The sequence below is a fragment of the Mus caroli genome, unplaced genomic scaffold (assembly GCF_978045245.1).
Source record: "Mus caroli unplaced genomic scaffold, Mus_caroli_1 scaffold_3, whole genome shotgun sequence".
Lineage (NCBI taxonomy): Eukaryota > Metazoa > Chordata > Mammalia > Rodentia > Muridae > Mus > Mus caroli.
The window spans coordinates 51,613,780-51,631,232 of NW_028227258.1; the positions used below are offsets into that span (position 1 = coordinate 51,613,780).

Genomic DNA, 17,453 nt, shown 5'->3' on the forward strand with positions numbered 1-17,453 from the left:
CCAAATTGTATGATTTCTTATCATAGCCCCCCTTTCCTAACTGTATTTATCTAACCATTTTTGCTTTTTTTTGTTGTTGTTGTTGTTTTTTCTTTTTTGTTCTTTTTTTCTTTTGTTTTTTTCTTTATTCCATTTTTGCTTTTTAAAAAAATGTGTATCCATGCATCATGTGCATTCCTGGTGCCAATGAAGGCCAGAGGAGGGAATTGTATCTTCTGGGACAAAGTGAGCCTCCACAGGATGCTTGGAATCAAACTCGGAGCTCTAGTACACATTTGAGGTCAGAGGACATCTTTCCAAAGTCAGTTCTCTCCTTCCACCATGTGGGTCCCAGGGATTAGACTCAGATAGCCAGGGTTGGTGGCAGGCATCTTGAGCCAATGACCCATCTTATCAGCCCCATATATATACTCCTATATACTCCTCCTCCTTATTATTATTATTATTATTATTTTGGTTTTTAGAGACAGGGTTTCTCTGTGTAATCCTGGCTGTCCTGGAACCCACTTTGTAGACCAGGCTGGCCTCGAACTCAGAAATCTGCCTGCCTCTGCCTCCCGAGTGCTGGGATCAAAGGCGTGTGCCACCACGCCCAGCTTCCTCCTTATTTCTTAATTCATTCATTCATTCATTCACTTTACATCCTGACTGTTGTCCACCCTCCCACAGTCCCTCCTCCCATCCCTTTTCCCCTTCTCTGAGAGAGTGGAGCCCCACCCAGCTATCCACCCCCACCTTTCCCCTCCCCCCACACCCCTGCCAGACACATCAAGTCTCTATGGGGCTAGGTGCATCCTCTCCCACTCAGGCCAGACAAGGAAGGCAGCCAAGCTAGAAGAATGGATTCCACAGACAGGCAACAGCTTTAGGGACAGCCCATGTTCTAGTTGTTCGGCACCCACTGCAGAAAGAGTTGCACATCTGCTACATATGTGCAGGAGGCCTAGGTCCTTTGGCTAGTGTATTCTCTTTGGCTAGTGGTTCAGTCTCTGAGAACCCCCAAGGGTCCCCCCATATTGCTTTTGAGAGGTGTCCTACTTTGACCTGGGGCCTTTTGATCAGGCTAGGCTAGCCATTGAGGTCCAGGAACTGTCCTGTGTGCACCTCTTGGGCACTGGGATTTTAACATGGGCTTGGAGACTGCCTTCGTGTTTGTGTGGTGGACAATTCACTGACTGTTCTCTCCAGGTTAGGGGGACCTCTTTAATCCATTCTTAGCCATTTTTGTGGAGAAAGTGGCCTAAGCCTCTTGTGTTAGCCCCACCCCAACTTGTACTGCACATGTAGAGAATTTTAAGGAATCAAATTTAAAACTACAGACTCCTCAGTTTGCCCATCATAAAGTTCAATTCAGAGCTGGACATAGTGACACTCACTCTGAAGGTGGAGATAGGAGGATGACCATCAATTTTGGGGCAGCCTGAGCTACACAAGTTCTAGGCCAGCCTGATTCTGGTGAAGGAGTCTTGGGATGTGCTAGAATCCCTTAGACCTGATTGGATCGATCGTTGGGGTAAAAACTCCTGCTGGAGGGAACAAGGCCTGTGTCCCGCCATCTCCAGACTGTGGTGTGGGAACACCGAATGGAAATATTGGTTCAAAATGCTATCCCAGGGCACAGTGGGATAGCTAATGGATGGCTAATGGCTGAAGGCAGGGAGCTCCTTCTGGTGACATGGGGGCTGAGCACGCAGGTCTGCGAGAGGAGCAAGGGAAGGAGAGATACATGTAGAGCTAAGGCCTTCCAATGTTCATTTGACAAACTAGCTGCAGGGAGCACACAACTCCAGAGTGTAGCCATCTGCTGTTGTGTCCAGCCGTGTACAAGCAGACACTGGAGTAAGTGTGCAGTGTGCTGTTAGGTTTCCACGGAGGGAGGGAGGGAGGGAGGGAGGGAGGGAGGGAGGGAGGGAGGGAGGGAGGGAGGGAGGGAGGCAGACCTCCACAGCATAAAGATCAAGACAAAGAAAAGACGAGTTAGAAACTTATAAACAAGCAGCCATTTCCTCATAAACTGTCTCCCTCCCTTCAAGCTAGAAAGGCTCAGTGTTGACTTTCAAGTTGATGCTTCTTTGATTGCTGGAGTTTTGCTTTTTGAAGGCAGAAAGCTAGAAACGCTAAAAAACAAAGCAAAGCAAAACAAAACAAAACTGTAGCTTACTCATCTTAGTAGGTTAGGTACCAAAGTCCAGGCTGTTTATTTCTAACCCAAATATTGCAAATATACAGAAAATTACCAGTACAAAGTTAAACACATCCAGATTTATTTACACAATGCTAAAGAGATTTTGAGTTTTATTTCCATTTTGTGGGACGTCGTTATGGGGTCTGCCTTTGCTGTATGGTTGACACAGGTCTTTGAAACTTGATAATCCCACCTCACATGCAATGTTCTGTCCCAAGCGGGCAGAAGTCTGCAGTTTTCAGTACACATGCAGTGGTGGTCTTGATCCTGCATTACACTTTCCTAGGAAGGAGGCTGCCCCTCACAGCCGGGGGAGGGGCCACATGCTCAGAAAGGGAACAAAAGACTAGAGGGGAGGACAACAGGCACGTGGGGACCCTGAGCGTTTCTGTGCACGGGGATAAGAAGAATGCAGCCCAAACCCTTCTCCCTGGAGGCTCAAACACAGGGACTCAGCAGAGCCGCCAGGGGACAGGAAGTCACCTGACCACAGCTGAGGGCATGCGGAGAATGAGAGCTGCACCGGAATTCGGGGCATACTGATAAATCATTAACATGTACACTATACAGTTTATACATGTATATATGTACACACACATATATATAAAGGTACAGATTAGCTTGTGTTATTTCATATAAACAGATGCAGAGAATGTACCGGTGTGAAGAAGTGCACATAGCAAGTCCTTGAAGACAATTTCAAGTTAATGCTCCAATTCTTATTGTTATAACACATGGACCCATGAAATCCCACCTGCACCTGCGGTTTCAACAAGCCCATTGCAGCCTGCACCTGGTGAAGCACGGGCTGATGGGACAGAAAATCTGGCACCTGCTTGCCGACTCTGGACTTCCCTGTCACCACGTCATATGGCAAATCTTAAGCTTTGGTTTTGTTCAAAAAGACATTAAAGTTCAGGTTACTTTCCCCTCTGGTACGAAGGTGATAGAAACTGAGGTGTGCCCCGCCCTCTGTTAGCAATCCTGTGCATCCCTGGTGAGTATGGAGTTGAGGGGGCCCTACTGACAAGCCCTTTGCCGGGGCATGCATAGAGGCAGGGCTCTTCAGAGCACTGGAGGACTCTATACCTATACAGTTTACCTGCAGAGCAATAAAATGAGCGATGCCATGCCAGCCCTTTCACCCTGGGGCGTGTTGGAATGGCCCTGCAGCCCTCTCAGCATCTTATATCCCGATGAAGGGACAGTTTGGAATAGTTATGCCCAGCCATGGTTTATAGGCCCGACCAATAAAAGAGCTGAGGGTGGCTCAACCATACTACTACAGTGCCTGAGAGGAAAGGCTAGGGGACCAGGTGTGAGCAGGCAGGGGACTAGAGGTAAGGCCCAGAGCATGGGACTGCCTGCCAGAATGTAGACTCAGAGGCAGCAGGGTCCAAGGCTCAGCTGTTAAAACTGACAGCTCCGCCAGGCGGTGGTGGCGCACGCCTTTAATCCCAGCACTTGGGAGGCAGAGGCAGGCGGATTTCTGAGTTCGAGGCCAGCCTGGTCTACAAAGTGAGTTCCAGGACAGCCAGGGCTATACAGAGAAACCCTGTCTCGAAAAACCAAAAAAAAAAAAAAAAAAAACCTGACAGCTCCTGAGTCCACCCTAAAGCTGCTGTCACTCTCCAAGGGCCTCAAAGCAGTGTTCCATTCAATTCATGGCACAGGCCCATTCAGCCATGACCTCTTGCCTCAGGAAAACCCCAAGCCCCTAGGGTCCCAAGCCAACAAAAATATGTTTTGGATTTACAACTCAGGCCACTATGGATTTTCTGATATGTCTGAGCTACCTAGCAGTGTTAAATCCTACTGCCCAAGACTCTAAGTCTCTAGAACCAACATCATTTGCCACCACAATGCTGAAAATAACTATGCCGACCAGCCAGGCTTATGATGCTCCAAGGCTGCGCAGGGCAAACCAAAGCACAAATTCTGTAAAAAAAAAAAAAAAAAAATGGCTTAAAGAGCTTCAACTGCTGGCTGAGGTTGCACATCTGTGCGTGTGAATGCTTCTGAGAGCCGATGTAGGGGCAGAGCCCAAGCCCACAGAGTCAGTGAGCTAGAGAGACAGAAGCGAAGGGGCAGCGAGGACTGATCCAGAGGCTGGTCCTGTGCTCCTCAACAGTGGCTATCCCAGGGAGAGGGGGTGCCCCCAGTTACCATCACCTTTTATTTCAGCCATGAAGCAGGGGAATAATAATTTGTTTTCCAAAAAGAAAACAAAAAGGTGTCAAAATAATGGCTCTGCAGGAAACGTCTCTGAGGAGTCCTCGGCCCCAGCAAGCCACCCATGAGAAGCTCTGCTGCAAGGACCCTGAGGTCTTGCATAGCCAAGAGTTTCAGAGCTCTGAAGACTCCGGGCAGCTGACTCAACGTTGGCTCCTGGGCTCTCTCTATGGCAAGAATAGTGCGGTGCTCAAGAGAGATGAGCCAGAAACTGCCACGCTCTACAGAAATCCCAGAAACCACTAGAGGCAGAGCACCCTAGTCTCTGATGGTCAGGATGAGCATTAAGTCCATCCAGACACTAGGGGAGATCACCATACATTGGCCTATCTACCCACACCAACCCGGGGATGTACTGGGAGAGACAGCGTGTAGTAGAAATAGATCTCTCCCCTTTGGCAGGAGGTGAGGGTGGACAGAACTTTTGATAAATTTATGAGCTGCTATATCTTTGGAATTATTTTAGAATCATTACAAAATGAACAAGCTAAAAGACTTGGAGCATTCTGGCTCTAACAGATATTGATTCTCTTCCCAGAAACGACCCTAACTTCGTTTTCTAACTGACGTTCCATGACTCACTGAGCTGCAGTCGGCATCTCTCTGGCCTCCTCTTCCTCCCCCTCTTTCCCTGATGCTGTTTGTTCCCGCTGGGGAGGAGGACTCTGCCATCTGCTCGTGCGCTCTGACAAGTGAGTTTGGCACATTTACTTTCCACTGACTTTGTAGCCACAGAATAAAGTGACAGCAAAATGGATCTACTAGAGAATGTCCTAGTGGTAACCAGGAGGGACTGTGATCAGCACAGCAGGGGTAGGGAGACCAGAGACCTGCCACACCATCTTCCTCTCCAGCTAACATCTAAGCTGTACTCAGATCGCTACAGCTTTCCACTACCAGATGGCCGCCCCCACATCCGCCGATTGCATTCTCTAACTTATTTAATTTGGAAAAATATCAGATAAAAATTTTCCTTAGATTTAAAACGTGAAAGCAATGTATTGACCACACAAGGCATCATCTAGAAATGTGCCTTCAGTGGGGTTAGTCAACAGGTTCTGGACAACAAATAACTCAGCAAAACTGTGGGAAGGAAGGGTGAGGATAGTCTGGGAACGTAACTTTGAGCTTGAAAAAGTCCATCAACCTGAAAACATTCCCAGTCCCAGTTCTATGAACAGTAGCAACTTAGGAGGAAGCAATATGCAGCCACGGTGGTAATTCAACTCTGAGCCTTTACAGTGGGTGATGGGAAAAATGGAAGCCTACGACGGTCAGTCCTGTGGCTGCACTGTGCACTGACCAATGAACTCCAGGAAAGGGATGGCGGAGCCTGGGCAGAGCCACTGGCACAGCACAAAGCATAGCCTGAAAGAGCTCAGAAGCAGCCAGTTTTGTCTTTAATAGGTGTCAGAGCTAGTCAATTCTCTGCCTCCCTCTTGCCACAAGTTAAAAATATTGCCCTGTAAGCTTTCCCTATTTAGTGTGTTGGAAGCACATGATTAAGTTAGTTGCCAATGGGCAATTAATGAGGGTACTGCCTAATTAAACGGGAAAAGAAAAGTCATTGTGCCCTACAGTCGTGGTTGGGGGGTGAGGTGGGGATGAGGAAGCCGCACAGGGCTGGTGCTCAGTGCTCTCTGAACAGGGCTGTCTGCGGATGGAGAAAAGCTGTCCAGGTGTGCCAGTCATTGCACCCTCTGCTTCCTTCTCCGAGGCTGCCTCGCGTGACCAGCAGAGCCCAGGGACGGCACCAGGTATTCGGTGGGAGTTGAGTTGATGCTGGAGTTGGCAGATGCCCTGGGGTGGGCACCAGATGGAACACACGAGAGCGGGGTCAGTGAAACAATCCCTTTGTATCCCAAGTCATTCCCTTAATGCACAGAACAAACTGAGAGAAGCCTAAAGCCCACACTTTTACAAAAGACAAAAATTGAAACAAAAATGTTAAAGAATTTAAAATGTCCCCCCTCTCCTTAGAGCCAACTGTGAGGTCGGTCGGGGTCCCCCCACCCCCACCCTGCTTTCTTTAGTGTAGGTCCTTTGGGCTTGGACAGGAGTGGCAGAAACAGAGCTGGGGCCGACGAGGTGGGAAATTTATTTCCCCAAGTCGGAACCTCAGGGAGTGTAGGAGGTACTGTGGCTCCACGCACACACAGTCCCAGCTCCTCTGAAGAGCTATTCCAGGAGGTCCTGAAAAGAAAGACACGTGCGAGTTACTGACAAGTTAGGAAGCTAGTTTGAAAGCAATCACTTGCTTGCTCTGCGCCTCTTGTCACTCCAGTGCTGCTTTGGGCTCATGCACAACTTGGTCCCAGGTGTATCCTTTTTTTTTTTTTTTAACTTAAAATAGATTTACTTATTTTCATTATGTATGTATGGGAGGCCAGAAGAAGGCATTGGATTCCCTGGAACCAGAGTACTAGTGAGTGGTGAGCCATCATGTCTTTGCAGAGAATGAAACCTGGGTTGTCAGAGTGGCAAGTACTTTTAATCCCTGCACCATCTTTCTGGAGACTGTCTTGATCAGAAGTATAAAAGGAACTCTTTCTAAGACTTTATTCCCAGCACTTGAGAGGCAGACATAGGCCTTGGTGAGTTCCAGGGCAGCTTGATCTACTAGACCTAGAGCTCGTCCTAAGACAGCCAAGGTTAGACAAACCCTGTCTCAAAAAACAAACAGATTAAAAAAAAAAAAGACTTAAAATTTTTGGATAATTCCTCAAGAAGAAAGTGCCTCACCTCATCTGAATCATCGTGATATCCGCTTTTAGCGTGGGAGGCTGAATCCAAAGCCTCTACTCCGTCAGCCTCTGCATGCTGCTGTAGCACAGAGTATCGGTGCACCAGGAACCTGTAGAGGGGACCCTGGTTAGTTCCCTGAGCTGAGGAGGGAGCATTTGTTGTAGTATGGAATTTCCTCAGTTTTCCACACTGCATGCAGATATACAATACACAATTTAGACCTGATCTTCAGGGTTATCATTAACTCCTTAGTGTCCGCTAAGAAAACTGGACCACATGGGCTGGGGTGGCTTTTGGTTTGGATTCAGTAGATCTGACCCACTTCCGCACTTCTTACCTTCCACCACAGACATATTTCTTCACAATGAGGACTCCTGCTACGACTGTGACAAGCATCAGTCCCACGATGGCCAGGATAATAGGGACAGAATTTGACTTGGAATTCTTGATAAATTAAAACAAACAGACCAGGAGTTAGGAGTGCAGAATCTACGGTTGCGCTCATATGGTCCAACACACTTAACCAGGGTACATCTCCACCCCCCAGATGACGGGGCTAGCACACCAGCATAGGGGAATCTGAACACCAGCTGCCTGGAAGCTGTAGCGCAGGGCCTTCAATGTCAAAGTCACAGTGGAAGCCTTGGCCACTGCCTCAAAGCAGGCATGTCCAACCTTTTCACATTGCAACGTGATGCTGTCATCTGTAAAGTTCATGCTTGAGAACTGCTCAATTGAGTTACGGGAAAAAAAATCGCATGAAGAATTCATGTTTTAAATAAGTGTACAAATTTGTGTCAGTCCGCCTTTATAGCTATTCTTGGTTGTATGTAGGCCTGGGGCCACAGGTTGGACATGCCTAGAAGATCGCTTTGGTCACCTGTTCCCTGTCCCTCATTTACAACTCCTAGAGGCTATGGGTGGCGCAGGAAAGGAGGCTGAGAGAATGGGGGCGCTGAATGGATCTATTACTAGACTGTCCTCTTTGAAGACGTGTGTCAATGCTGTTCCAGGAAGGCAGCTATATGACTGTTGTTACTACCTTTTGGCATGTTTTTACAGATAAGCCTTATCAGATCATTGTTTTCGTGTAACCTACCTGCTTCTGGGTAGGAGATAGGAAGTGTGTGTTTTCAGTGTATCCAAGAGGAGGCGGAGCTGGATTCTGGGACAAGCTGTGTCCCTGTGGGCGGGAGTCCTGTGCAATCATACACACACAAACACTCTGAGGACAGCCACCAGCAGTCCAGGGCAGGGGTGCAGAGAAGGGGGAACTGCCCCCCCTTACCAATACACACACCCACACACTCTTCCCTCATTGCCTTCAGGGTCCCACCCCTGTCAGTGTCTCCTCCCTTTGAACAGCAGGGATGAGGTGCTGGGACTGTCAGGCATTAGGAAGATGGGCCCTCAGGTTATCTCCCAAGTCACTGTTGGCCCTGCGATGCTTAACGAGGAGGTCTCCCTAACAGATACCTCATCTGTAGAGCTCCACCAGACAGATGGGCACCACTCTTCCTATGACTTGATGTGAGAGACGGTCCATTATGAGATCATAGCTCAGCTTTTGTTTTGACTTGGCATGCGTCAGCACAAAAGTCACTACCTACTGTACAGGGCTCTCCTGCGTGTGTGTGAATCTCTAGTCCATGGCCCTTTTTTGTTATTTTTTTCTAGAGGTTCGTTTGTTTTTAAATATTTATTTTTGTTTGTAAGTTGTGTGTGTGTCAAGTGTGCATGAGTGTGTGTGCACCTTCGAGTGCAGTGCCCACAGTATCCAGAACAGTGTTACATCCTTGGGAGCTGTAGTTGTGAGTGGCCTGGCATGGAAACTAATCCACACTGGGGTCCTGTGCAGGGACAGTATGCCAAGTCATCTCTCTCTATCCCCAATTGTTTGTTTTGGAGACAGTGTCTCATGTATCCCAGGTTGACTTCAAACTAGTTACGTAGCCATGAACTTCGGATCCTCCTGCCTTAGCTCCCAGGTGTTTGAGTTGTGGCTGTGCATGGTTGTCCATGTGTTACTGGGGATTGAAGCCGGGGCTTTATGAATGCTAGGCAAATACTCTACCTACTGAGCTACAGTGCCCTACTCTGTCCTTTCTACATGTGTATCCCTCACTCACTGAGCACAACTCTTAAATCTTTTCTTCTGAATGACTCTGGGCCTCAGAAACTCTAGAACTCCATGCTGCTAAAACTTTTATAACTTTACATAATACCATTTTCTCCCAAGCACAGACCAGTTCTTAGCAGGATGAGCCTGTCACTGGGGTATAGGATGTGATGGGTCCGGCATCCTGACAGCTTCCCCTGCAAAGCTCTGCAGGACACTGTGGCCATCCCGTATTGGTTCCTAAGTATAACTTTGGTTCTTCCTGACAGAACGTGAAATCCCGCCTACACCCAGAACCTAGGTTTGTTTTCAACATACCTGCTTTGTGGGGTTCAAGAAGTTGCTTGTGCATTTCTTTTTCAAGTCTTTTACTTCTCTGGCAGGATTCATCCCACCTTGGCATTTGTCTCCTGGGATTTTCCGGTACCTGAAAGGCAGAAGAGCTTGGTCAGAGGCTGACAGTGACTGTGTTGGTGTCTGGGGGAAGGCACAGAGACAGTAGCCAGGGGTTCTTGTCTGGGGTGCACCCAACCACTGCTTTGCAGGAGTTCCAGCCATCCTGTCTCATAGGCTGTGAAGTATACAGAGCCTCAAAGAAGCAAGTTTATGAAAGTTTCCCAAAATCTCAAAAGGACAAATTGGAAGCAGCAGTAATGTCAGGCAGAGGCCGGCTGTTGATAATGAAGACTAGGAGATGCCTGTGAGCAAACTGGGATCTCCACACAGCAGCAGAGAAGCCAAAGAGCGACTCCAAGGCTAAGCCAAGCAGTAGATAAGATATGATAAATGTCTGTATTAGTTAGTGTGCAAGAAGCAACTCACACATAAATACCACACACACATCACCACATATACACACCACACACACACATACAACATACAAACATGCATACATCACACATCACACATACACAATGTCTTAGTATGCAAGAAGCAACACATACATACCACACACAAACAATATTCACTACACATCACATACACATACATGATAAAAAACTATGTTAGTTAATGTGCCAGAAGCATCACACACACACCCTCCCACATACTACACACATGACATACACATGATAGATATCTGTATTAATGTGCAAGAAGCATCACACATACTATACACACACACACTACATACATACATACACACCCCACATTACATATCTATACCACACACACCACATATATACATCACACACATGTAAATGTCTATATTAAGGTGCAAGAACATTACATACATACACTACACACACACAACATATAAACACACTATATACATACATACTATACATACATACCACATATATGCATACCACACACACAAACCACACACACAAACACACACCACACATAAAAATAGAGAAGAGGAGAAAAAGGAAAGGAAGAAGGGGTGGAAAGAAGGTAATTTTTTTTAAAAAGCAGAATACATTTTTTTTTAAAACCAGAATATATTCCTGGGCTGTCTCTTTCCAGAAAACAGATTTGAAAACTGCAGAAAGTTCTTGTCTCTGGGAAATTGAGGACATCTGAACAAAGCTCTAGCTTCACTTGCTGTTAGCCTCTGCCTCTAACGGACTTTAAAGGCCCCAACTCAGAGGCCACACAGCTGTTTCTCACTAGCTGAGCTGTAGCACTGTGACGCTGGGTCATGACGCTGGGTCATGACCATCATGATGGCTCTTGTTCATTTTCAGGGGCTTTTGTTTTGTTTTTAAGACACGGTCTCAGTATGTCACTCTCGCTGTCTTAGAACTCACTAGGTAGGTCAGGCAGGCCTTGAACCTACAGAGATTAGCCTGCCTCTGCCTCCCAAGTGCTGGAATTAAAGGTGTGTGCGCCACCATACTCAACAATTTTCAGGGACTTAAATGGCCACAACTCAAGTGACTATTCAGGGGATCCTTTGAATGACTCAGGACAATTCAATGGGTAACTTTTTGACATTAAAGGATCTAAAACCTCTAACCTGAGACTATGGGAGCAGCATTTCTGAGTGTTTGTGTGTATGTGTTCTGTGAGGAGCTATGAAGCTAAGTTACACATGTGCCCATATTTATTTATGCCCATGGAAGCCATTCCCTCTTCCTTTCTCAAGATAGGGCTTTCTAAGTAGAATTGGCTAGCCTAGAACTAGGTGTGTAGTACAAACTGCTGTTGAATTTAAGGGGACCTCCCTCCCACCCTGTAGCCTGAGTGCTGGGGTTACAGACATACGCTGCCCCATCAAGTTTCATCCTCTTTCCCTACAAATGTCGCTAAACCCTATTCTTAGGACAGCAGGCTTGGCCACTTCCTTGGGAAGTTCTGTTTTGCAAATGCATTGTTTTGTTGACTGAAATATTAGGAGGTAGGCAAAACGGGCCTGGGCCCAGGGCTGGAGGCAGGGAAGGGCACTGCCCATGGGGAGATTTTGTGTGGTTTCAGGGCCTGCACAGACTTAGCATTTCTGTCTGTGCCTTTAGACTGCACCCCAAGCTGAGTCCTGGAGAAAGTTTATTAACAAGTAGCATAAAAATGGGAGCGGGGAGTCCTTGGGAGAGCGCTGCGCTGGCTCCTGTGGAGGCCATTTGAATAGAAGATTAATGAAAACTAATTTGCACAGGAGTCAATGGCCCCAGGAGGCCAATAGTTTATCAGAATATTTCTCATCACAGAAGGTCTACTAGATGGTGATTTCACAAATGTCCGGAACATTGCTCACTCAGAACCGTGTGGCGCTACCACTTCAGCTCAGGGAGGTGAGATAGTGCTGTGAGAGGCCGCCTTACCCATTTGTTGTCAGGTGCTCCTCCTTGCCATACAGACAGAACTCTAATTCATGTCCCTTCAGTTCTGGCTGCTCCACGCACTCTGAGGCGTTCTCTGGACGGAAGTAGCCAAAGTCACTGTAAGAATCAACAATAAGGATACTTTTGAAGTTGCCTGCCTACAAGCCAGCACGAGACTGGTAGGTCAAGTGGACAGCTGACATTCCCATAGTGGATGCTCCAACTGAGGTGAGAACAGCTACGGGGAATGGGTTGGGAAAGCTATGTCGTCCTTGCAGGTCCATGCTAGAATCTTAAAGTGTCTTTCACAGGTCCCTGTGTTAAAGGCACGGTCCCCAGTATGGAGCTACTGAGAGGTGGTGGAGCATTTAAAGGTTAGGGCCTAATGGGACTCCCCAACCCCCATGGACTGACTTGCTCTGACTCACATTTCTGCCCTGCAGTGCTGCTCATGCTCAGACACTGCATGTGTGTTAGCATGTGTAAATGCCCATACCCAAGCATGGAGGCCAAAAGGTAAGTCAGGTGTCTTCCTCTCTGCCTCTCCTCCTTGGCGATTTTTTTGAGACAGAGTTTCTCAATGAACCTGGAGCTCACTGACTGAAGCCTAGCTAGGCGGGCCAGTGAACTCCAGATCCGCCTGTCTCTCCCCTATCACTAACACTGAAGTTGCAGATGTGTGCTGCCTTATGTGGTGCTGAGGGTCAGAATTCATCATCTCATGCCTGTACAGCAAGCATGCAGGCCACTGATCCAGCTCCCTGCCAGCCCCATCCATTCCACGCCGTCTCTTTGTAGTACCTCTCATCCACCCTCCCTTCCCTTCTGTGAGATCCTGCCTCTTTTCCAAGGTTGACCCTTGACATGGATAGCATCCATGTTTTGGTCCCACCACCCTAAGTCCTTGCACACAGACTATAAGAAAGGACAACTGATCTCCTCCACTCATTAGTGTCTTCTCCTCAGCCTCCATCTCTACCCTATAAATCATCCCTTATCTTTTAGTTGGGCAAATCTCTCCCTCCTTTCCTTCCTCCCCCCACCCCTCTCAGGGTTGAATACAGGGCCTGATATATGCTTGGCAAGTGCTCTAGTCCTGAGCTATATCCTGTGTCTAGCCATATTTCATGCAAGAATACTTTTAATTACCTTATTTTGCTCATCTAGACTATTAGCCATTCCCACCCCCTAGTGCTGGGGACTTAACTAGACTCTGACACACATGAAGCAAACTTGTTACCACTAAACCAAATGACATCTCTAGCTCCTCATTTATGTTTTAGTTCCTGTATCTTGACTTCAACACCTTCTGCAACCTTGGGAATGAAGGCCTAAGGTCCCATGAGGCTTACTGATCATCAAACCTAACATTGTCTCCTCCTTGGTTCTATGTCTGTTTACAGCAGCACCTTTCTTCCACCATCTGAAAGGGAAACTTAAGCTTGAATGTCCTTGACCTGGACTCTGATCCAGATTTCTCTTTTTTAAAATATAGCTCTAGCGGGCACACTATAGATGAGGCTAGCCTGGAGTTCACGGGGCTCTGCCTGCCAAATGTTTCTCTGACTCCTCTCAGCCTTCCTTGGTATGCTGTGGGTGTCTAAGCTCCCAGCAGGCCTCTGGCTTCTCTGCCCCACCTGCTCATCAGCACTCAGCTTGATGCCACCACCTCAACAAGCTGCTCCGAGGTCCCCCTCCTTTTCAGCACAGGGGACCCTTCTCCTCTCCTCACTACGGCTTCCTGTGTGTGTGAGTCTGGTGGGGGAAAATGGAAGAGGCTTTCAAACTGTGCTGTCTGTCTTATCCATCTTATACATTAAAGGCCAAGGGGGAGGTACCGGGTGAGGACAGATCTTCCTCACATAGGAAACATTCTCACAATCCTGCGTTCTGCAGGACCCCAGCTTGTTAGGAGACAGCAGCTCAGGGAAAGAGGCCCCGGAGGCCAGGGCAAGGACAGGACAACCCCTCAGAGTGACCCCACGCTTGCCTGGCAGCCAAAGGTGAGCTGAGTGATGTGTTTCCTGTGGAAATGAGGATGGGAAGAGCCACCCAGGGTTGGACCCGAGTTTCCTTCAGACTTGCATTGAGCTGTCACCTGTAGTTCAGGGGACTATGACAAAGGGACAAGAGTACTAGCTGTCCTCTTTGTCCAAGTGCTTTGGGGAGCCAATTTTACTTCCTGTCTGTCACAAGCAGCAAGTTATCACCTGCAATAGGAGGCAGCTCTTATTTGCCCCAAATGTCCTCATTTAAGTCACACTGGCCTCTTGCATATCAACTAACACCAGACCACCACATAAGTAACTAACTCTTGATCTCTGATGGTCCTGAACTTTAGGGAGTACATTCTGGTGGCCTCTACATTCACTGAGACCTAGGCACCATGAACATAATGATGTCACCTCTAGTCTCAGGACCTAATCACCAACCTTCAGTCCTCAGTCTTGCAGATGATCCAAAGCCTTCCAGAAGCCACCTGCCAAGTCCAATTTCCTCCCTGCCCCTGAGCTACTGTTCCTGTTGTTTTTAGTTTATCATTTTGTAGACTGCCCCTGCAACCCTTAATTTAGTTTTGAGACAGAGTCTTATGTATTCCAGGCTATTACCGAACTGCTCCTACCCCCCACATGCTGGGATTACTAGCATAAACCAACAAACATGGTTTATTTGATGCTGGGGATTGGACTCAGAGCTCCGTGCATGCTAGGCAAACCCTGTACCACCCGAGTTACACGCCAGACCACCTCTTCTTATTTAATTTCTGTCCTTCCCACCATGTCCATGTCATTACCTCTAAGGCTGGACAGTCTCTGTGTCCAGTGACTATCCAGTATGATAAAGTAATCTGTGAAGTGTTAGTACCGTTTGGTCCCCTTTCTCTGGGCTTCACTTTTGTGGACAGCAGGCAAGAGTTATTTAGTCTGGTGGGGAGGATGTCAGAATTTCTTAGCTGGATAAGACAACTATTTTACACCTCCCCGAATGTGGGACAGGGAATGACAGAGGGATCTGAGAAATGCTAATACCAGAGGAAGTCCTCCAGGGAACACGGACAGACGGATGGTTGCTTGGCCACAACATAGTCTCGACCATTCTGACAGACGGATGACTTCCGTAGCCGTAGGAACTGTTCTTTATAGCCCAAAATGCAGCCATCTTTGTAATCTCCAGGGTCTGTGGAGTGTGCCAGCCACGTGGTATAGTCATCCTCTTCACCTAAAGGACAGACAGAATGTTCAGGAGTCGGCATAGCACACAGCCCACCCACAAGAGAGAGGCAGCTGTCAGGCTCAGGGGAGGAGGAGGGGAGGGAAGGCAGGTGAGCTGTCTTATTCAATCTCTTGCTTCAAACACAAAGTCACTTTAGTCTAGAACCCACTAGCAGTTGCACTTCCTCATAGCAAAGGAAGACACTCTCTGTATCGCCTTCTGTTGGGGGATGAGGAGAAATCTTTGTTTTAAAGTGAGGTTGTACAGGGAGCACTAGAGTCTTCCCAAACCAAGAGGCTGCTGTCTGCCTTGATGGTCTGGTCCCTCCATCCCTGGAGCTGTCAGAGACAAGCAGCCATGTTTCCCACACGTTGGCCATTTGTTTAGCATAAGACACCAACAAGAGCCCAGATTCAGTGTTACCAGGCCTACTTGGCTTCCAGCAGAAGGGAAGTCCGGCCTCTTCCTAGCTTTTCTCTAGAGCCCACTGGCTCCCCGACGGCCAACATCTGCTTCTGCTTCAGTAGGCAACATCATCTGCTCCTGGGACAATGCTCCTAGGTTGGAACCTAGAGTGTTGCCTGGGTTTTTTTTTGTTTTGTTTTGTTTTGTTTTTTGGGTTTTTTTTGGAGGACTTGAGGACCAGCAGTGAGCCAGCCTGCTAGGGGACAGGTGTGTAACAGATCTTTGAGAGTTAATATAGAGTTCCCTGCTGAGGATGAACTCACAAGCCAGCTCTGTCCACCTTCTTTACTGCATTTAGAAGCCAAGTGCACTCAGGTTATGAATCACACTTAAGTGTCTTATAGAAAAGGAAGGGCAGGCTGAGAGTCCTGCATTACAGGTGTTGCAGGGTGAACCCAGGGGACACCCGTCTCTAAAATGACTCCTGTAAGCCCTTGATTGTATGATGCCGACAGTGAACGCAGGCACCTTTCCCACAGTGTTTTCTTTTAGTCTACATCTTTCTCACTGAGATGCTACACTGGGTTTGTTTGCGACACTCTGGGAGTGCCATGTGCTGGAGACTTCTTTCTGGAAGTGCTCATACCTTCCCAGGGTTTAGAGTCTCCACTAGGACTTACATCTAAAGTAAACCTCCATGTGAAACCCCTCCCTTCAGTGTTTTGAGTAACAGGATCAGAGAGAGGTCCTTTCAAACACTCCCCTCCAAAGCTTGCTTTCTACAGTCCCAATGCATCCGATGTCCTACAGAGGAACACCCCCTCTCCCCAAATGTCACAAAATCACTTAAGACAAACAAGGCAAAAGAATGTCTCATAAACGGTACAAAAGATCTTTCCTGCAGGGCAGAGTAAGTACACTGTCCTATATGGCAGCCCGGACCCCCCCCCCCCCCCCGCTCCTTCACCCCCACTCCTGCCAAGCATGGATGGATGAGTTGAGACTTGCTCAGGAATGTTGTCTTAAAAGGAAAAAAGCGAAGCCGGGCGTGGTGGCACACGCCTTTAATCCCAGCACTCGGGAGGCAGAGGCAGGCGGATTTCTGAGTTCGAGGCCAGCCTGGTCTACAAAGTGAGTGCCAGGACAGCCAGGGCTACACAGAGAAACCCTGTCTCGAAAAACCAAAAAAAAAAAAAAAAAAAAAAAAAAAAAAAAAAAGGAAAAAAGCGAACTATCCGGGATCTTTCTTATCGCTTACATGTTGAAACAATAATGTTTTAGACATTTATAGATAATTCTACCATGGAGATGTAGTTCACCTTCTATTTTATAACATAGCTAACAGAATAATTTAAATTATACAGATGCCCCTTGTATTTCCTGTGGACAGCACTAGCCCCAGCATGACTTCTCTGCTCCATCCTCCATTGACTTTCATATGCATATGCATCTGAGTACCCTGGTTGAAAGAGATTTTCTCTGAATGGGTTATTTGGGAAAAGGGGTTTACAGATTTCTGGTGGGAAATTCCAAAGGAGACACTCACAATTCCGCTCAAGGATGTCTTTGAAATCGATTGTGTAGGAGACCCACTGGCGGGTAATGAAAGACTCTGTGAATCCCCAGATGCTGATGTTCATGGACCTGGCTCCAGGCTCGGAAGCAAGCCCAGTGAAGTAGATGGGCTCCTGTGTGAACACATAGCTCTGCCAGCACTGGCCTTCATCTGTGGAGAACCTGAAACCCAAGTTAGAGAAGGATCATGACAGAGGACCAGCATGGACTGGGGATA

The 17,453-nt window shown here is 47.6% G+C and overlaps 1 protein-coding gene across 4 annotated transcripts in view; it reads right to left on the reverse strand.

The window, feature by feature from the left end:
* Positions 1-2,233: 2,233 nt before the first annotated feature.
* Positions 2,234-17,453, reverse strand: part of Sort1 (sortilin 1) — an 80,161-nt gene continuing 64,941 nt past the window's right edge. For 2 of the 4 annotated variants that reach the window (XM_029475194.2, XM_021157736.3), the window contains exons 14-21: positions 17,208-17,398; positions 15,073-15,262; positions 12,044-12,160; positions 9,600-9,708; positions 8,262-8,360; positions 7,500-7,606; positions 7,160-7,271; positions 2,234-6,610 (exon numbers count right to left, since the gene is read on the reverse strand). In XM_029475194.2, coding sequence (XP_029331054.2) covers positions 6,596-6,610; positions 7,160-7,271; positions 7,500-7,606; positions 8,262-8,360; positions 9,600-9,708; positions 12,044-12,160; positions 15,073-15,262; positions 17,208-17,398 — 940 coding nt within the window. In that variant the 3' untranslated portion in view covers positions 2,234-6,595. The remainder of the gene's footprint in view (positions 6,611-7,159; positions 7,272-7,499; positions 7,607-8,261; positions 8,361-9,599; positions 9,709-12,043; positions 12,161-15,072; positions 15,263-17,207; positions 17,399-17,453) is intronic. The other 2 variants (XM_029475195.2, XM_021157737.3) reach the window with 1 other exon arrangement.